The following is a 22,276-nucleotide window of genomic DNA, read 5'->3' on the forward strand; positions in this document are numbered from 1 at the left end:
ATTTGGAGCATTATCATGCTAGCATATGAAATGCGTGCAATTGTGGGGGCAGTTTGAACATTTTTTGACATTGCCTTTCTCTGGGATTGGGATGGAAACTGAAAGGATTTCCATCCTTTCTTTCAGTGTCCTGTGGCCACTGCAGAGTTTTCCATATTTGCTGCCATATTGAGTACAGCACTGTCACAGCATCATCTTTTAGGATATGAAATAGATCAGCTGGAATATATCATCTCCACTAGAATTGTTCTTAGTAATTCTTCCTATGGCCCTCTTGACTTCACACTTCAGGATGTCTGGTTCTAGGTGAGTGACGACACCATCATACTTATCCAGGTCATTAAAGATCTTTCTTATACAGTTTTTCCTCTGTATTTTTGCGACACGTTCTTAACATTATCTGCTTCTGTTAGGTCCACACTTTTTCTATCCTTTATTGTGCCCATCATTGCAATAAATGTTCCCTTTGTATCTCTAGTTTTCTTGAAGAGATGGCTAGTCTTTCCCATTCTATTGTATTCCTCTATTTCATTGGATTGTTTACTTAAGATGACTTTCTTATCTCTCCTTGCTCTTCTTTGGAACACTACATTCAGTTCAGTTCAGTCGCTTAGTCGTGTCCAACTCTTTGTGACCCATGAACCACAGCACGCCAGACCTCCCTGTCCATCACCAACTCCCAGAGTCCACCCAAACCAATGTCCATTGACCCAGTGATGCCATCCAACCATCTCACCCTCTGTCATCCCCTTCTCCTCCTGCCTTCAATCTTTCCCAGCATCAGGGTCTTTTCAAATGAGTCAGCTCTTCGCATCAGGTGGCCAAAGTATTGGAGCTCCAGCTTCAACATCAGTCCTTCTAATGAACACCCAGGACTGGTCTCCTTTAGGATGGACTGGTTTGAACTCCTTGCAGTCCAAGGGACTCTCAAGAGTCTTCTCCAACACCACAGTTCAAAAGCATCAACTCTTCAGTGCTCAGCTTTCTTTACAGTCCAACTCTCACATTCATACATGACCACTGGAAAAACCATAGCCTTGACTAGACAGACTTTTGTTGACAAAGTAATGTCTCTACTTTTTAATATACTGTCTAGGTTGGTCATAGGAGTAACTGTCTTTTAATTTCATGGCTTCAATCACCATCTGCAGTGATTTGGGAGCCCCCCAAAAAATAAAGTTAGCCACAGTTTCCACTGTTTCTCCATTTATTTTCCATGAAGTGATGGGACTAGATGCCATGATCTTACTTAGTTTTCTGAATATTGAGCTTTAAGCCAACTTTTTCACTCTCCTCTTTCACTTTCATCAAGAGGCTCTTTAGTTCTTCTTCACTTTCTTTAGCTCTTTAGTTCTTTTTTACTTTCTTTCTTCACTTCTTCACTTTCATAAGGGTGGTGTCATCTGCATATCTGAGGTTACTGATATTTCTCCCATCAATCTTGATTCCAGCTTGTGCTTCCTCCAGCCCAGCATTTCTCATGATGTACTCTGCATATAAGTTAAATAAGCAGGGTGACAATATACAGCCTTGACATACTCCTTTTTTTATTTGGAACCAGTCTGTTGTTTCATGTCCAGTTCTAACTGTTGCTTCCTCACTTACATACAGGTTTCTGAAGAGGCAGGTCAGGTGGTCCAGTATTCCCATCTGTTTCAGAATTTTCCACAGTTTGCTGTGATCCACAAAGCCTTTGACATAGTCAATGAAGCAGAAATAGATGTTTTTCTGGCACTCTCTTGCTTTTTCCATGATCCAGCAGATGTTGGTAATTTGATCTCTGGTTCCTCTGCCTTTTCTAAAACCAGCTTGAACATCTGGAAGTTCACAGTTCACATATTGCTGAAGCCTGGCCTGGAGAATTTTGAGCATTACTTTACTAGCATGTGAGATGAGTACAATTGTGCGGTAGTTTGAGCATTCTTTGGCATTTCCTTTCTTTGGGATGGGAAAGAAAACTGACCTTTTCCAGTCCTGTGACCACTGCTGAGTTTTCCAAATTTGCTGACATATAGAGTACAGTATTTTCACAGCATCATCTTTTAGGATTTAAAATAGCTCAACTGGAATTCCATCACGTCCACCAGCTTTGTTCATAGTGATGCTTTCTAAGGCCCACTTGACTTCACATTCCAGGATGTCTGTCTCTAGGTGAGTGTGAGTGATCACACCGTGAAGATCTTTTTTGTACAGTTCTTTGTATTCTAGCCACCTCTTTTTAATATCTTCCTCTTCTGTTAGGTCCATACCATTTCTGTCCTTTATTGAGGCCACCTTTGCATAAAATGATCCCTTGGTATCTCTAATTTTCTTGAAGAAATCTCTAGTCTTTCCTACTCTATTGTTTTCCTCTATTTTTTTGCACTGGTTGCTGAGGAAGGCTTTCTTATCTCTTCTTGCTATTCTTTGGAACTTTGCATTCAAATGGGTATATCTTTCCTTTTCTCCTTTGCTTTTCGCTTCTCTTCTTTTCACAGCTATTTGTAAAGCCTCCTCAGACAACCATTTTGCTTTTTTGCATTTCTTTTTCTTGGGAATGGTCTTGATTCCTGTCTCCTGTACAATGTCACAAACCTACATCCATAGTTCATCAGGCACTCTGTCTATCAGATCTAGATATTTAAATCTATTTCTCACTTCCATTGTATAATCATAAGGGATTTGATTTTGGTCATACCTGAATGCTCTAGTGGTTTTCCCTACTTTCTTCAATTACAGTCTGAATTTGGCAATAAGGAGTTCATGATCTGAGCCACAGTCAGCTCCCGGTCTTGTTTTTGCTGACTGTATAGAGCTTCTCCATCTTTGGCTGCAAAGAATATAATCAGTCTGATTTTGGTGTTGACCATCTGGTGATGTCCATGTGTAGAGTCTTCTCTTGTGTTGTTGGAAGAGGGTGTTTGCTATGACCAGTGCCTTTTCTTGGCAAAACTCTATTAGCCTTTGCCCTGCTTCATTCCATACTCCAAGTCCAAATTTGCCTGTTACTCCAGGTGTTTCTTGACTTCCCACTTTTGCATTCCAGTCCCCTGTAATGAAAAGGACATCTTTTTTGGGTGTTAGTTCTAGAAGTTCTTGTAGATCTTCCCAGACCCATTCAACTTCAGCTTCTTCAGCATTACTGGTTGGGGCATAGGCTTAGATTACCATGATATTGAATGGTTTGCCTTGGAAACAAATAGAGATCATTCTGTCATTTTTGAGATTGCATCCAAGTATTGCATTTTGGACTCTTTTGTTGACTATGATGGCTACTCCATTTCTTCTAAGGGATTCCTGACCAAAATAAAGGATATAATTGTCATCTGAGTTAAATTCACCTATTTCAGTCCATCTTAGTTCGCTGATTCCTTGATTCAGCAGTGCAGTGGCTGCAACAGCACAGGAGCAGAGGAGAGGAGTTACCCCACTTTCAAGGTCAGGGGCGGTGGCCGAGAGGAGCTACTGCATTCAGATGGGTATATCTTTCCTTTTCTCCTTTGCCTTTATCTTCTCTTCTTTTCTCAGCTATTTGTAAGGCCTCCTCAGAAAACCATTTTGACTTGTTGCCTTTCTTTTTCTCAGGGATGGTTTTAATCACTGCCTAGTGAACAATGTTATGAACCTCCATCCATAGTTCTTTAGACACTCTGTCTGTCCTATCTGTTCCTTTGAAACCATTTGTTCATTCCACTGTATAATCATAAAGAATTTTATTTAGGTCATATCTGAATGGCATAGTGGTTTTCCCTACTTTCTTCAATTTAAGTCTGAATTGTGCAATAAGGAGCTCATGACCTGAGCCACATTCAGCTCTGGGTGTTGTTTTTGCTGACTGTATAGAGCTTTTCCATCTTTGGTTGTGAAGAATATAATCAATCTGATTTTGGTACTGACCATCTGGTGATGTCCATGTTTAAAATTGTCTCATGTTGTTGTAAGAGAGTGTTAGATATGACCAATGTGTTCTCTTGGCAAAATTCTGTTATCTTTTTCCTTGCTTCATTTTGTACACCAAGACCTAACTTGTCTCATTCCAGGTATCGCTTGGCTTCCTACTTTTGCACTCCAGTCTCCTGTAATGAAAAGGACATATTTTTTTAGTGTTAGTTCTCGAAGGTCTTGTCAGTCTTCCTAGAACCGTTCAACTTCAGCTTCTTCAGCATTTGTGGTTGTGGCATAGACTTGGTTTACGGTGATGTTGAATGGTTTGCCTTGGAAATGAATTGAGATCATTCTGTCATTTTTGAGATTGTGCTCGAGTACTGAATTTTGGACTCTTGTTGACTATGAGAGCCTCTCCCATTAGGAAGCTTGCACAAGCCTCTCATCCTCATCCATCAGAGGACAGAGAGAATGGAAACCACAGAAATCTAATAAAAATGATCACAGAGGTCACAGCCTTATGTAACTCAATGAAATTATGAGCCATGCTGTATAGGGTCACCCAAGACAGATGGGTCATGGTGAAGAGTTCTGGCAAAATGCTGTCCACTGATGAAGGGAATGGCATTCCTGCCTTGAAAATCCTATGAAAGTATGAAATGGCAGTAAGATACGAAACTGAAAGATGAACTCCCAACGTTGGTAGGTGTCCAATATGCCAGGGGAGAAGAGTGGAGAAATGGCCCCAGAAAGAATAAAGAGGCTGAGCCAAAGCGGAAATGAAGCCCTGTTGTGGATGTGTTTGGTGGTGAAAGTAAAATCCTATGGTGTATAAATAATAAACTTTATTAATAAAGTTATTAAATTATTTTTAATAAACTTTTTAAATTATTTTCATATCCATGCTTTCTCAAAGTTATGAGTCTTTCCTTTGTTCTTTGTCTGGAAAATTGCCATATCTTTCTGCATTTGTCTACTATGAACATGACTATTCCTATTTATTTATCAGCAATGGAGATTATAGTATGTGCCCATTAAAAGTCCTTGTCAGACAGTAATTTTTCATAAAGAAAAATACAGTGTTTATCTTGTTAACTATTACATCCCCTAAAAGAGCACACTGAGTCTCCAAAAAGTTTCCATATTTTCTCTAAAAATATCTGCTTGAATAAATGGGTGAATGAAATATCAGATTTCAAGCTTCTTTCTAGTAGTTGTCATTAGCATATATGTGCTGTGTTTAGTTGCTCAGTTATGTTCAACTCTTTGCAACCCCATGGACTGTAACCTGCCAGGCTCCTCTGTCCATGGGGATTCTCCAGGCAAGAAACTGGAGTGGGTTGCCATAGCCTACTCGAGGGGATCTTCCCAGCCCAGGAATTGAACCAGGGTCTCCTGCATTACAGGTGGATTCTTTACCAGCTGAGCTATGGAGAAGCCCTGTATTAGCATGCATAATTTTGAGTACATATCAAGCAAACATGTAAATAAATATGTATAGTTATATTTAAACATCCTCTTTTTCACTTACTGTTTTAAATTAATATATTTCCACAAAGTTATATTAAATGCATATGACTTTCTTACTCATTCTAATAAATTGAACATGTCTGTATGAGAGGGTTGTAAGTACTAGAGAAATGTACATAAATCACCAAACAAAACAGCTGAAGAAAATATATTCAATGAATTGTAATACTCATATAATTTTTCAGAGCTGTTCATTTTATTGAGCTGTTATTACTTCTCATGATTATTCAATTAATAATTTTTAAAATTTTAAGTAAATGATTGTATCTGTAAAATTGGATGCATTGGTCTCTTTCTTGATAATTCATGTTTATTTTGAAATTAATGGATTTTAACAAGTTCCTTGGTTTTATACCATGCATCAATTAGAATGTTTATTTCATAATTGTTCATCCCTTCATTCTTGAAGCATCATCCTCTCCTGGTTTTCTAAGAAAGAACCCCCAGTTTTGTTCCTAATAACTAGTCATTCTTCCTTATTCTTGCTTCAAAGCTTCCTCTGAATCTGCTCATAATGGTGATCCTGGAATGCTTTATTCTTCACTTATCTCCCCAGACCTAATATCCTCAATTTTATTTTCAAATTTTATATCTCAGGATGCTCACATCTGTACACTGTATTAATTGAATTCCTCTACTCTGTAGCTTCTAGCTGTATTTAGGCAATGGGGGAAGATAGTAATTATATTTCATCATCATTCTTTTCCTGGCTTGAGACCACGTCTTCAGCAATTGCTTTTTGCTTCCATTTCTATATCTTTGACCATCTGTTTCTTCCTCCATAGTTTCAATTCTCACTAAAGATAGCAGTAACATTCTAAGAGATTAGTGAGATTCTCAGGCAAAGGAAGAAACCTATAGATAACTAGGGTCAGAAAGGGAGCTATCAGGCAAGCAGCAGCTCTGGAGCTGAAGTTAGTCCTGTATGTAATGGGTGTCCAATCTCAGAAACCAAATGGGTGCTTGCACTTAGATAGTGTTCATGGTCAGCTGGTCAGGAATGGCCAGCCCAGCTCTCATGAGACCTAAACTATTTGCTACATTCTAATTAGCAAAAATAAATTGAGAATAGAGCAAACAAATATCTGTTCTCAAAACATGATTGTTAAAGCCAAAACATATCAGGATGACTCGCCTTTTTAGAAAGATAACATTTAACAAATACATATTTATCCTTCACAATAAATCTGTAGAATTTATTTTCATTTTCAGTATTGTACATTTTTGAGTGTGTGTGCACGTGTGCTCACTCACATCCAACTCTTCACGACCTCATGGACTGTAACCCACCAGGCTCCTCTGTCCATGGGATTTCCTAAGCAAGAATGTTGGAGCAGGTTGCCACTTCCTACTCCAGGGATCTTCTCGACCCAAGGATGGAAATCACATCTCTTATATCTCCTGAAGTAGCAGGCAGATTTTTACCACTATACCACCTGGGAGGCCCCATATTCAAGAGGAAATACTTCAGTGATATAATTATTTTTAAATTGGAATTCATTTTCGATATACCATATTAAAATAAATAAGAGTTTTTAAAAGTTCAGTAAGCCTGTGGATGCCATTTATTTTTTTCAGTAATATATCAAATATTGAAATTAAAACTTCAATTAAATGTGTCATTAAGTTTATAATGGATAAAGAAAGTAAAATCTTTAATGCATTTGTTAAATTAATGCAAAGCTGAATCCAATATAACTATTCCTCTTTAGTGCTTTGCATTGATACATATTTACTACAGCGTATAGTTGGTTGAGGGGCTTCCCTGGTGGCTCAGTGGTAAAGAATCTGCCTACAAGGCAGGAGACTTGGGTTCAATACTTGGGTCAAGAAGATGCCCTGGAGAAAGAAATCCCACCCCATTCCAATATTCTTGCTTGGAAAATTCCATGGACAGAGGAACCTGGAAGGCTATGGTCCATCGGATTGCAAAAGAGTTGGACATGACTTAGCAACAAACAACAACAACAATCCTTGGTTGAATAGGTTTGTTAACATCTCATATCCTTGAACAATTAATTGATAAATTTAAATTTATTGAAAATAGAGACTGAAAACTATTATAATAATTGTATCAATCAAGTAAATATTTATTTTTTGACATAAAATGACACTTTTGATTATAGTGGCTATAGATTATGAGCATTAACAATTTTTAAATATAATGAATTGGACCTTAACTTCAAGATTATCCATTGTACTATAAGTTACAATTTTCATAAAATTATTAAAATGTTTTCTATATTTCTTGCTATTTTTTCTAAAAATTATCTCTTCTTCCTTAACATACTGCTGACATTCTCTGCCCTTGAGAAAAAATAACCAATAATTCAGTAGATCTCTTGCTTGAAGGCAGTGTTCAGTCTCTTGTACAAAATGGTACACAAGAATATTTTCTGACTAAAGTCAGGAATGTAGGTATGGTTATCTATGTGTTTAATGAAAATCTGTAGATTTTCACTGTCCCTGGTGTGATATGCCATCACAGTTATTATCAAATCATGCTCTGACCTCAGTAACACTTGGCAAGCAGAAAGTCTTTTATGACAAATAAAATCATTACTCTTCTTGTAATAGACTAGTATCCTATGATGGTTTTCTAATTCGTATGTTCTAGCAAATATTGTGAATTTTATTCTTTGTGTTCTCTGCATCTATCAGCTCTTACTTACATTTGTGTAAGTACATTATGTTTTCCACAGGATTCAATATATTGTCAGTCAGCATATAACTTAAAGTTAAAAATAAAGAAAAAATTAATATTATGAATGAAAGTGAAAGTGTTAGTCACTCAGTCATGTCCAACTCTTTGCAACTCCATGGACTGTATCTGGCCTACCAGGCTCCTCTGTCCAAGGAATTCTCCAGGCAAGAATAATGGAGTGGGTTGCCATTCCCTTCTCCAGGGGATCTTCCCAGTCCAGGGATCTTCCCAGTCCAGGGATCAAACCCAGGTCTCCTGCACTGCAGGCAGATTCTTTACCTTCTGAGCCACCACGGAAGCTTGATACTATGAATAGACAAACATAAAATTATTTGTGTACCTTTCTTAGGAATGTTTGAGGAAGAGAGTAAAGCCAGATGGGAAAAGATAAAGAAAGAATGGAACATCCCCATGGTTAATGCTGTTGTTGAATTCTAGAATTTATATCTATGTTAAGGTAGAGACGAATGGAATTCTGGAAATAAGATGAAGATATATTTATGGTCATTGTGGCTAGAATGAACAGAAGTGCCCATGCAAGCCTTTGGCAAACTTAGAAAGATCTATTCTCTTTTTTTCTTCTTTCCTGTTTTACCAAATTTTCGACAAGAAAACAGACAGCATCTTGTGACCAAGAATACAGCTGTTGCCACACAGGCCAGCAGGAACCCAATCACATCCAGAGAGTGGTACTGGTACCAGGTGAGGTTGTGGGCGGCTGGCCTCAGGTGCTTGGCTCCTTTGTGGCGCATGACAAATTCGATCCAGAAGACTGCTCGGTCCAGGGGCTTTACAGGCTGATCATGGTGAATCCTTTTTAGCCTCATAGCATTCTCTTTATAACTGGTAGGCAAAAACATGGAAATTATATATAGAGTTTTGTTTTCATTTAAGGTAAGTATAGCAATATTTCATAGCTTTTATCCTAAAGCTTTATTCTCTACAGTCATGACTCTAATTTATACATTACCGTCTGTTAGGAGGATTCCTCCCTTCAGAGCTAAAAGAACTTTACACATACAATTTTCAATATTTTTTAAAAATTAAATTTATCCTGTACTTAACAGGATACATGTATACATAAGGTAGAAAGAATAATTAATTAAAAGTATTACCCTGAAGATTCCTTTCCAAACACATTTCTCTCTTTTCCATGGAGGTAAAGACTGAATGCATGTTTATTATTGCCACACACTGCTTTGTAGTTTTACCCTGTTTGCATTTAGTTTCCATGCTTTTGAACTTTAAATAAGAAATATCATCTAATATGTATTTTTAAGAAGTTGCTTTTCTTGCTCAATATTGTATGTGAAATTTGTCTGTATTGATGGTTTATTCATGGTTTATTTTTTACTACTGTGTAGTATTGCATTAGATATATACCCCATGATTTACTCAGCAGCCCTGTTGATAGACAGTGGGTTATTTCAGTTTCTTTTTCTATTATAGACCATGTTCCTCTGTACACTTGTGGCATGTTCAAGCTCACAAAGCAAAGGCAAGAGTTTCCCTAGAAGTGGAATTTCACATTGTTCATGACTTTGAGGTCACTGTGTGTGTGAGTTGCTCAGTCGTGTCTGACTCTGTGACCCCATGGACTGTAGCCCACAAGACTCCTCTGCCCATGGGCTTCTCCAGGCCAAGAATATTGGAGTGAGTTGCCATTTCCTTCTTCAAGGCATTTTCCTGACCCAAGGATCGAACCCAGGTCTCCTGCATTGCAGGCAGATGCTTTACCATCTGAGCTACTACTAGCTAACGCCAAATCATCTTCCAAGATGGTTATATCAATTTATAATTTTAAGACAAGTTTCTGAGGATTTCAGTTGTTCCACATTCTGGTCAATAGTTTTGCCAGATTTCTTAATTTCTTTATTTTTTTCAATCTGGTAAGTATAAAATATTATCTCTTGGTTTTAATTTGACTTTATCTATTTAGGGATGAGGTTTTAATGAACAAATGCTTATAACCAATTCATATTTCCTTTTCTGCAAAATTCTTGTTCAAACTTTTCCTTATTTTTCTACTAGATTTTTATTTTTTCTGATTAGTTTTTAGGAGCAATTTTTAATAATCTATATAGTAATCTTCTGTTCATTATCTGAGTATTAAAAAAATCTCCTTCCAGTTGAAGAAAAAAGTAAGTATAGGATGCATGTCACATGCTAAATGAACGAAAAGCCACAGGTATGTTAAAAAAATGTTAATTCTTGCTGTGACATGAACTTTGCTGGTCACATACCATGTTAAGAGTTATGAGGAAGGGAGTGGAAGAAATACATTCTTTACAGAATGTGGTAAAACACAAACATATAAAAAAGATGGAATAAGTCAGTTGTAAATGAATTGCCTCATTTTTCCAAGAACGTATATTGGCCTTGTGTGAATTATAGTTTTGAAATTACTCCAGATCAAGATTGTAAATAACCCTATACTGAGAGAAAATACCTACTAGGAAGTCCATAAGCAGATTGTCCAGGAAAAGATCTGACAATTTACATAATCACCAGCATTATTTTTTTTGAGAAAGCACTAATAGAATATTTGAAATCTTGGTTTTGTTTTACAATTTCAGCCAATAGCTTCAGCAGTTTGGGAGAGGAAGTAATAAAATGGTTCTCATATGATAATGTTGCAGTTGTTATTTATATTTGAAAATACACTAGTTTAAAATGCATGAAACATTGGACATTTTTGAGTATCACAGGTAAAATAATTAAAGATAAGCCTTTAAAAGTGGTAGTACTGTAGGGCAACTAAACCTGCAGACCACAACTACTGAGTTTGTGAGAGGCAATGAAGACCCAGTACAGCCAAATACACACACACACACACACACACACACACACACACACACACAATAAAATAAAATAGTAGTACTTACGAAGGTTCATTAATGACTGTTCTCAAGGCATTGAGCAAATCTGCACTTGTCATTGTGTTTATATTCACTTCCACAGCTGCTCCTTTGGCCTTCATGTGAGCAATGTTGTCAGGCTGATCAGCAAACATTGGGACTCCCACCATAGGCACCCCATGATAGATAGCTTCATAGATCCCATTGGTTCCACCATGAGTGATAAATGCTTTTGCTTTGGGATGACCTAGATAGGAGATTAGATGAGATGTGGGTGAAACATTAACAGAATTTCAGAAAAACATGGGGTAAAAACTCTTGGATAACTCAATGAAGAAAGCAATATTTTCTATGAAAGCTGAAAACATGGGTAATTTCTACCTCAAAAATACCATGACCCCTGAAAAAGGCAAAATTAATCCCCTTTGCATTGTCTGGAAAGACTTATTGAAGAGGTAATAGCTGAACTGAGATTGAAATTTAAAGAATGATGAGAGTCTTAAAATGAAGATCCCCTTTTGAGAATCAGAGGAAGTATCAATCTAAAATAAATGACCAATTCTTTAATTATATTTGCTTCAAAAGTGCAAGTAAAATGTGGAAATTTAAATATTTCACTTGTTTATTGAATTTCCTTGGTCTTACCAAGAAGATCATTCTGTGGTATCCAATCATAGAGCCGAGTATTGGCTCCTAACGTGGCAGGTTTCTTTCCTTTGTATCTCCATAAAACCTGTGGAAGACAGTGCTTTAGTTGTGAAGTAAAAACAAACAAACAAACAAACAAAATTAAGGCATTTTAAGGCTATAGAGCTATTTAGAAATCATATAGTCCATACCAGTTTTTTTGTTTCTTTGTTTTGCTATTTGAAAGCCTGTGCTGAGATGTTATATGAAGTAAACAGAAGTTTATTAAAAGTTTCAAACAATGGACATGTTCATGTGTACCTTTTACAGCAGTTAACTTTAACTTAAAAATCAAAACCAAAAAATATTGTGAAGAAAGTTTTTCAAGAAAAAGTCTATACCAAAATCTGAAAACAGCAAATACCACTTGATATTCTGAAAGGGTAAATTAAAATAATTTGTAAGTTTTTTTTTTTTTAATTTAAGAGAACTAGATCATCTCATACACTAGTAAATTAATGCTCAAAATTCTCCAATCCAGGCTTCAACAGTACCACACGAACTTCCAGGTGTTCAATCTGGATTTGGAAAAGGCAGAGAAACCAGAGATCAAATTGCCAACATCCGCTGGATTATCAAAAAAGCAAGAGAGTTCCAGAAAAACATTTACTTCTGCTTTATTGACTATACCAAAGCCTTTGACTGTGTGGATCACCACAAATCTGGAAAATTCTTCAAGAGATGGGAATACCAGACCAACTGACCTGCCACTTGAGAAATCTGTATGCAGGTCAGGAAGCAACAGTTAGAACGGGACATGGAGCAACAGACTGGTTCCAAATAGGGAAAAGAGTACATCAAGTCTGTATATTGTCACCTTGCTTATTTAACTTATATGCAGAGTACATCGTGAGAAACACTGGGCTGGATAAAGCACAAGCTGGAATCAAGATTGCCGGGAGAAATATCAATAACCTCAGATATGCAGAGGATACCACCCTTATGGCAGAAAATGAAGAAGAACTAAAGAGCCTCTTGATGAAATTGAAAGAGGAGAGTGAAAAAGTTGACTTAAACCTCAACATTCAGAAAACTAAGATCATGGCATCTGGTCCTATAACTTCATGGCAAATAGATGGAAAAACAGTGAACTCAGTGACAGACTTTTATTTCTTTGGGCTCCAAAATCACTGAAGATGGTGACTGTAGCCATGAAATTAAAAGACACTTGCTCCTTGGAAGAAAAGCTATGACCAACCTAGACAGCATATTAAAAAGCAGAGACATTACTTTGCCAACAAATGTACATCTAGTCAAAGCTATGGTTTTTCCAGTAGTCATGTATGGATGTGAGAGCTGGACCATAAAGAAAGCTGAGTGCCAAAGAATTGATGTTCTTGAACTGTGGTGATGGAGAAGACTCTTGAGAATCCCTTGGACTTGAAGGAGATCCAACCAGTCCATCTTAAAGGAAATCAGCCCTGAATATTCATTTGGAAGAACTGAGATGCTGAAGCTGAAACTCCAGTACTTTGACCACCTGATGCGAAGAGCTGACTCACTGGAAAAGACCCTGGTGCTAGGAAAGATTAAAGGCAGGAGGAGGAGGGGACGACAGAGGATGAGATGGTTGGATGGCATCACCGACTCAACAGACATTACTTTGAGGAAACTCTAGGAGTTGGTGATGGACAGGGAGGCCTGGAATGCTGCAGACCATGGGGTCACAAGGAGTTGGACATGACTGAGCAACTGAACTGAACTGAAGGCAATAGGGTACGTGTACCAACTGACTGAGGTATAGCTGTCTAAATAAATGAGTACATATCTAGACAGTCAGTTTCATCTGTCTGGGCCACTCTCCCATTAGTATGTATGTTGATCTAGTCTCTTTATTTGGCTGTATGCTCCTTGAAGATGGAACTGAACTTTCTGGGTTTTTTCCCCATTACTAAGGTGACTTGGTTCTCAGATCTTTCAAGGAATCTTTCCTGTCCTCTTTGAAAGACCATGGTTGGGATGGTGTATTCATTTTTCTGGATTGAACAGTATGGCCAGCAGAATAACAGAGAGGTTAAAGCTGTGCTCCCTGGAGTCCAACAGACATAATACTACCATATACTCATTGTGTGATCCTCAGCATATTATTTCACCCCTATAAGCCTCAGTTTCCTAGGATGTCTATGTGACCAGTGGAAACTGCTACCTCATAATGGGCAATCTAAGAATTAAATAAGATTATGTGTATAAAAGATGTTGCAGAGTATATGGCATTTAATAAGTTCTGGTATGAAAAAATTACTAGAATGTTAACATTTCATCTCTATTTCATTGAAAATAAATGACTTCATGAAAAGATGTATTTTCATAGTAATGTGAAGGTTCAGTAAGAAAGTGGTAAAGTGTGTCCCAAATACATCTGAATCTTTTGAAACATTTTTACTTAAAGGTGGTGCCAGTTTTGTTTCATGAAGGACGAGTTACAACTTTTATCTGGAAAGAATACTAAAAGCCACCCACTCTCTACAATTGCAAAGTGACTCTGCTCACCAGGATTGGAGTTTATACTAACCTTTTGTGGAATCTGGGCAAGAGCTGAGGCAATGCGATTGGCTTTTTCTTCTGTGAGATTTTTGACCATTGACCCCAGAGAAAATACCACAATACCATCTTCACCTGAACTTTGGACAAATTCTTCCATTTCCTGCAGGGATAAGATTATATTTTATTGCACTATTAATTCAATGAACATGAGTTTGGGCAAACTCTGGGAGAGAGTGAAGGACAGAGAAGTGCAGTCCATGCGGTTGCAGAGTCAGATGTGACTGAACAACTGAACACATCAACAAAATTATGTTTATTACATAAGTGCCAATCACAGAGGGGAAAAGACTCTCTTACACTTCTAAATTGGAAGACTCAAGAGATGTGTGAGGGACATTGTTAGATTGGTTCTGTCTTCTGCCATATAGAACCATCTAGTCTTGTTAGGAGGAAATGTATTTCTGAAATGATGGGCTAAATATACAATGGGTGATTACACAATAAAAACATGAAACCAAACCATTATACAAAATTAATAGGTGATAAAAGGTAGATGTTCTCATGGTACATGGAACTATTACTCCCAAAGTTTAATTTTATGAACCAACAGACCTGTCTGCAAACTTGTAAAAATATTCTTTGGAAGAAAGCCTGAAGAAGGATTCTGAATTAGGCTTTTAAAATTTTTAGCATCCCAGTTTACAGTCAATACCTTTTGAATAACTTTATCTAGCTTCCTGTTAGGCATTTAGGATATTTTCCTCATGTTTATTATTTCCCTGTTTAGTAGGGCTAAAATGATTTTAAACAACTGCTATATATAGTAATATATTTGAAAAAAGATAATGGAGTGAAATTCCTGTTACAGTCATTATAACACTTATGACACAGTGCTTCTGTTTCACAAGAGTGTGACACTAACAATGTGCCCAAAATGTGAGTCTTAGAACAGAAGTAAATTATACATTTCTCTGCAAATAAAATTCTCCTGATGATCACTTGGATGCTAAGTTGCTCCAGTCATGTCCAACTCTTTGCGACCTCATGGACTAGAGCCCACCATGGTGCCATTTCATCCTCCAGGGATCAAACTCACATTTCTTACCTGGTCTCCTGCATTGGCAGGTGGGTTCTTTACCTCTAGCATCACCTGGGAAGTTGTGCAAATTGGGGACAGCAAAGTCTGGGATTGAGGTTCCTCATTATCTATGTGAATGTCACCTTCTAGAGACCTGTCATCTCTTTGTAACTATTCATGGTTATCCTACAGTCACTGGTGTTTCTCAGTTAAAGGCTAGTAAAATTACCAAGGGAAGGACAATGCCATAAACAAAAGCAGATCACTCTTTTTAGCTCAGTTAAAATTAAGAGAATACCTGATGTCCTAGGAATTGGTGTTTTATCTCTATGATTCATCTCCCTACATAGACAGTGATTGAATAAAAAAACATCACACACACACACACACACACACACATACACACACACACACACACAAAGGCATAGACACACATACCTGTGTATAAGAATTATACACTTATCTGTTTGATTTGGTTTCTTAGTTTAATTTCATTGCTTTTCTATTTTGCGTGTCCAGTGATTGGCATAATTCTTTCATGAGAAAGATAAGCCATGATTGGTATTCATATTTCTGAAATATCTATATTAATAACTGAGTTTTGGAATGGAATACATTTCCCCTCTTATGAAACATGTCTGAGCCATTTTTCTGAAATCGCCTGCATGTGAAAAGTGGGAGTGGAATGATAAACACAATGATGTGGCAAGTGAGCCATGGAATATGTCATGCATCTTTCTGTACCTTTATTTATTTTAGATATTGGTTTCTTATCTCCAGTAATAACACTCAATGGAGCTTGTTTTTAGCTATAACCTATTGGCGTGAAACACATATTCACAATCCAGAAGTGAAATTTTAAACTTCAGTATCCATCTTCCCCTAAAGAGAAATCAAGAACTCTTATGGGAACATCATTTAACCTGCCCTCTTGTACAAAGAGTATGCTCATTTACCTACAACACAAGCAAATAAATATCTGTCTCTTCACTGCCTATTGATGAATATAGTCAAGTACAGTATTCTTACTTTGTTTACCTACTATTCTCTTTTTATGCTTCTAAATATTGTTTTCTTCTGATATTTCTGGCACTCCTTATTAATTCTTTCTAACATTGGAATATGGGTGCATGATTTTCTTTTTTACCCCCAAAAAATTCCTGGTATCATAGTTATAAAGAGCCAATTCAGCATTTTGGTTTCTCAGTTATATGATTTCTAATTTACATTAATGACTCCCAAATTTATTTCCAGTGTTCTCAGCTGAGACTGAAATCTTGTATTAACCAGATGATTTTTAGAAATCTTCACCTGAAATTTCCTTTGACTTCTTAAAGTGAATTTGAAATTGAATGTATCATTGTCATCTCAAAAATTTTTTTTCAATCAATTCTTTCCTAGTTCAGTAAAGTCTACTGCTCTCCAAGAAGCCCTGTCTGGTTCCATGTCTTCTATCAACACTTAGCTTTTATGAAAGCATCTTTATCACTCAAATGATCATAGTAAATGTCCCTATTTATAATTGCATCATGCTTCTTAGGAAGACAGCAGCAGTCTCCTTAGTGATAGCCAAGGTTCTAGCTTCCTGTTTTTCAACCCAATGTCTGTACTACGGACACACTGATATTTTTAACATGCCACTTGGAAGATTTCATCCTTCTGATTAAGTATTCAAGTAAAAAAAGGTAAAATTATTCATAAGAAACTTCTCCTATGATTTTGAAAATAGATTTGAAGTAGAAAACTGAAGTAATTCAGCAGCAAGCATATCTCTGTCATTGATACTGCAAGCTTTAGAGGAAAATCAGGGTATTATATAAAGGACGAAAGAGCTTTCCACTGTAATAGACCTACCTTAGGTAATGGTTTAGCCGGTTTACAATGCAATCCTCCTACAAATTCAAAATTTGGTAAGTATGGACGAGGAAATTCAAAATCCCAGTATGTCCTGATGAGCCAAATCTCCGCTTTCCCCATGGTCTCACATAGTGTAGTGGGTCTTCCTGGAGAAAATGAAAGAAGTAGGCTTGAACTTATTAGCACACATATTTGCTGGGAAAAAATTGCACCACTAATTTTCTGATGTGCTATGAAGGAACTCTTGATTACTTATCACATTTAGATGTTAAAAGGAAGTGAAATTTAAAATATTAATGAAAGATGGAGGAAGAGAAGGAAGGAAGAAAGGAAAGAAGATAGAAAAGTAGACAGGAAGGTATGAGAAGTGAGATGGAGGGAGAAAGAATGTTTGGGTAGTAAAAGAACAGTAGTATGTAAAATAAAATAAACTCAATAAAATCAAATAAAAATATAATTCTTTGACAAAAATAAGTTCTTTTAGGAAATAAATTCAATCAAAAATTTTAACCACGACTCTAAGTACTGATGGATTTCATACACATGGTTTCTCTCCAATTAAATGGCAGATGGCAGATTAGCTGCATCCTATTAACACAAAGGACCTCTTTGATGACTCAACAGTAAAGAATCCACCGACAAATACTAGAGCTGTGGGTTTGATCCCTGGGTCTGGAAGACCCCCTAAAGAAGGAAATGACAACCCACTGCAGTATTCTTGCTTGGGAAATCCCATGGACAGAGAAGTCTGGGAGGCTACAGTCTATGGGGTCACAAGAGTCAGACATTACTTAGCAACTAAACCACCATAAACACCAAATCAGCTCTCAGGGGTTTTCTAATTTCCACTCAGGACTATCTTTCTACCTTTCCGCTTGTTACAGTTTTGGGTTCACGCACATTGTTGAAGAATCCCACCAGTATCAATTTACTTTGTCTTGCTGAGTCAGATCTCATTGATTTGCTATTATTTTCTCCATAGGAAATCCCTGAGTAACTTAAACCTAATACAACCCCCTTTGGAATGCAGATTATACATGCATGCATTACTAGTATCACACATTTGAGTGTCACCTTGAAATGATGTTTTATGAAAAGGACAGATTCTAAATATTCATTTTACGAGATTTGTAAAGAACTAGTATTTGCAAATTACTAAGTCAATCATTTGTATACACAAAAAACATGTGTTGCATCTAAGTAAAGAAAAATTCAGACTAGAGTGTTCCTTTCTTAAAGATTCTATTCAGAAATGGTGCTTTTATGTACTCCAGGTTGAATAGCCTTTTAAAGAATTGTTGCTACTTTGTAGTGCTTGGATATATGTCAGAAGTCTTATGTGCATGTGCGTGCTCACTTGCTCAGTTGAAGTTATATAGGCAATGATTTAACTTGATAATAAAAAAGCCATTTCCAAGGACATTCCGCTTGAAATTGCCAAAGACTGGATGAAAACAAAGCATCACAGTTTCCCCACAAACATGCTTATGTTTTTTAGATGTGTTGCTCCATGTGTGTGACATCCTGTCTTGATTACTAAGTTCTTAGGAGAAATTATTGTGCAAAACATTTTTGAAAGACATAACTCAAAGTATTTTAGTATACTAAAGTACTTAGTATACTAAAATTGTCTATTTGAAGCAGTTATGCACAGTATGGAATACATATCAACACAAGAGCAAAATGTGCTAAAGTATGAAAAAGTTGTAAGTTTCTTAAGACATTCTAAATGTTATGATGAAGACCTATAAGACAAAAATATGGAATTAAAATTTACCACCAATCTTTTTTTCTGTTATTATTTTGTTACACAAATTGAGTTATAAACACAATAGAAAATTTACAAATAATTGATCAATGGCCACTAAATTTGAACTACCATGGAAATATTGTTGCTGTTTGAATCTATTATTTTAACCTTCATGACGAGTCTACTGAGATACCTTTTAGTTTCAAAGAATTCTTAGAGGGAGCCTAAATGTATGACAAAATGCCATATTGTAGATGAGACAGATTGAGGTATTCAGCAGAAGACAGGTACCAATCTCTCAGTGGTAACTCATGCAAGCTGTAGATATTAATCCAGAGACAACCTTATTAGGCTTCATAGACTATTTATTTTTTTAAAGACATGGGAGAAAACTAACATGTATGATTTCTGTATCACAATCTATGAATTAATATTTTATTTTTAGAGCAATTTTAGATGATAGCAAAATTGAGAGAAAAGTGGAGATATTTCCCACATATGCTTGTCTTCACACTTGCATAGACTATCCCATTATCAACATCTCCAATAGAATGGTACATTTGTTACAGTTGATGAACTCACACTGAAAGATTATAATCACCCAAAGTTCATGGTTTACAAAATAATTAACACCAAGTATAAATTGGGTTGTCTTAGGCAAATAATAAAGACATATATCAGTCATTATGGTATCATACAGAGTATTTTCACTGTTCCCAAATTATTCTGTGCTCTGCATATTAATCCCCCACTTTCATCCCACATCCTGGCAACCATTGATCTTTTTGTTGTCTCCATAGTTTTGCCTTTACAGAATGTCAGAGTTTGAATCATTCAGTATATAGACTTTTCAGCCTGGGATTTTTCCTTAATAGTATGCACTAAAGGTGCTCCCATGGTTTGATGTTTTTCTGGGACTTGATAACTCATTTTTTAGAGCTGAATAATATTCCTTCTTTAGATCTGCCACAGTTTATTCATTTACTACTTGGTTTCTTCAAAGTTTGGGCAGTTATGAATGAAATTTCTATAAATATCTATAAACATCACATTTTGTGTAAACATAAGTTTTCAGTTCCTTTGAGTAAATACCAAGAAGTGTGATACCAAGAATTTGTTTACTTTTATAAGAAAGCACCAAGTGTTTCCCAAGTGACTGCACCATTTTAGATCCTGTTAGCAATAATAAGAGCTCCTGTTCCACAATTCGAGCTTTTGGAGTTGTCAGTGATCTGCATTTTGGCCATTCTAATAGATGTGCAGTGGTTATCTCATTATTATTATAATCTGCATCTCTTTCCAAAAAATTACATGGAGTATTTTTTATATACTTATTTGTCAAATTTCTATCTTTGTATACAGTTCATTATTATCTTTGTCCCACTATTTAATCAGGTTTCATGATTTCTTCTTGGGGTGTTATAAGTGTTTTTAAAAAACATTTTGGTTCTTTATCAGACATGTTTTTTGCAAACATTGTCTCCTATTCAGTGCCTTGTATTTCTTTCTCTTGACATTGTCTTTCACAGAGCAGAAATTTCTAACATTTTTTGAGGGTTCTGCATCTATGTTAACAACAGATATTTATATAAACTTTTTTATACAAATATAACAAGTTTTTTTCCCTTGTAATGTACTTGTCTAGTTTTTACATTTTGATCATACTATTCTCATAGGATGTGATAGAAATTATTCCTCAGCTTCTGTCCTCTAGAAATGACTATAAAGTATGTCAGTAAAATTTTATCTTTGAATTCATTTCTGCTACAATGTTTTTATCTCTTCTTTTTTGGTTTTTCTCAGGATTTGCATCTCTCTGCTTATACAGAACATCTATTCTTACATACTGTCTACTTTATCCATTGGATCCCTTAGCATATTAATCAACATTGATTTCAAACCTTGTTTTGATAATTACAGCATTCTTGCCATGTCTGGTTCTGATGATTGCTCTGTCTACTCAAAGTGTGTTTTTGCCTTTTGATGTTCCTTGTAATTTTCACTTGATAGCAAGACATGATATACTGGGTAAGAGACTACTGTAAACAGGTATTTGAAAGGTGGTGGTGAGTTGGGGAGAGAAGCATTCTATGGTCCAAAGATTAGTCTCAGTATTTTATTGACTCTAAGCCTCTGTATTCTTCAAAACTATCTCTGTTTTTTCCCCCACTTTATATGGGGCAGGATGGTCTGAAGTTGGGTATATCCTTTTTCCATCCAGTAGTCTAGAGGGGCTTGGAGTCAGGTATTCTTGCCTCAGGTCAGTTAGGCTCTGATAATCCCTAGCACATTGTGCACCAGTTAACTAGTTTACCCTGAGGACAGCCTTGTTAGGATGAACAGAGGGCTCTGATTTCTTTCCAAATGATTCTTTTCCTCTTCCCCTAACTGGAAACAAGGGCTATTTCTTTGATTTTTATTATGAAAAATTGGTTGAGCTCCTGGAAAGAAATCTCACAATATTGTGGGGACTCCCCTATGATCAGGTCATTAAGATCTTTTTTTTGTATAGTTCTTCTGTGATCCAGATAACCATGATGGTGTGGTCACTCACCTATAGCCAAACATCCTGGAGTGCGAAGACAAGTGGGCCTTAGGAAGCATCACTAAGAACAGAGCTAGTAGAGGTGATGGAATTTCAGTGAGCTATTTCAAATCCTAAAAGATGATACTGTGAAAGTGCTGCACTCAGTAGGCCAGCAAATATGGAAAACTCAGCAGTGGCCACAGGACTGGAAAAGGTCAGTTTTCATTCCAATCCCAAAGAAAGGCAATGCCAGGAATGTTCAAACTACTGCACAATTGCACTCATCTCACACACTAGCAAATTCTCCAACTTAGGCTTCAATAGTATATGAACCTAGAACTTCCAGATGTTCAAGCTGGATTTAGAAAAGTCAGAAGAACCAGAGATAAAATTACCAGCATCTGTTGGATCATTGAAAAAGCAAGAAAATTCAAAACAAAGTCTACTTCTGCTTTATTGACTATGCTAAAGTCTTTGACTGTGTGGACTACAACAAAGTAGAAAATTCTTTAAGAGATGGGAATACCTGACCACCACCTCCTGAGAAATCTGAATGCAGGTCAAGAAGCAACAGTTAGAACTGGACATGGAACAACAGACTGGTTCCACATCGGGAAAGGAGTACATCAAGGCTGTATATCATCACCCTGCTTATTTAACTTCTATACAGAGTATATCATGCTAGATGCAGGGCTGGATGAAGCACAAGCTGGAATCAAGATTGCCATGAGAAATATCAATAACCTCAGATACGCAGATTGCACTACCCTTATGGCAGAAAGTGAAGAGGAACTATAGAGCCTCTTGATGAAAGTGAAAGAGGAGAATGAAAAAGCTGGTTTAAAACTCAACATTCAAGAAACAAAGATCATGGCATCTGGTCCCATCACTATTTTTCCAGCAAATAGTTGGGGAAACAATGGAAACAGTGACAGAG

At 36.6% G+C, this 22,276-nt stretch overlaps 1 protein-coding gene across 4 annotated transcripts in view; it reads right to left on the minus strand.

Moving 5' to 3' along the window:
- Window positions 1-7,460: 7,460 nt before the first annotated feature.
- UGT2A1 (UDP glucuronosyltransferase family 2 member A1 complex locus) overlaps window positions 7,461-22,276 on the minus strand; it is a 58,725-nt gene continuing 43,909 nt past the window's right edge. For 3 of the 4 annotated variants that reach the window (XM_010806162.4, XM_005208036.5, XM_005208038.5), the window contains 5 exons: window positions 17,060-17,208; window positions 14,156-14,287; window positions 11,602-11,689; window positions 10,984-11,203; window positions 7,461-8,941 (listed from right to left, as the gene is read on the minus strand). In XM_010806162.4, the coding sequence (XP_010804464.1) occupies window positions 8,662-8,941; window positions 10,984-11,203; window positions 11,602-11,689; window positions 14,156-14,287; window positions 17,060-17,208 (869 nt within the window). In that variant the 3' untranslated portion in view covers window positions 7,461-8,661. 4 annotated transcript variants of the gene reach the window in all.

Source organism: Bos taurus, chromosome 6 (assembly GCF_002263795.3).
Source record: "Bos taurus isolate L1 Dominette 01449 registration number 42190680 breed Hereford chromosome 6, ARS-UCD2.0, whole genome shotgun sequence".
NCBI lineage: Eukaryota > Metazoa > Chordata > Mammalia > Artiodactyla > Bovidae > Bos > Bos taurus.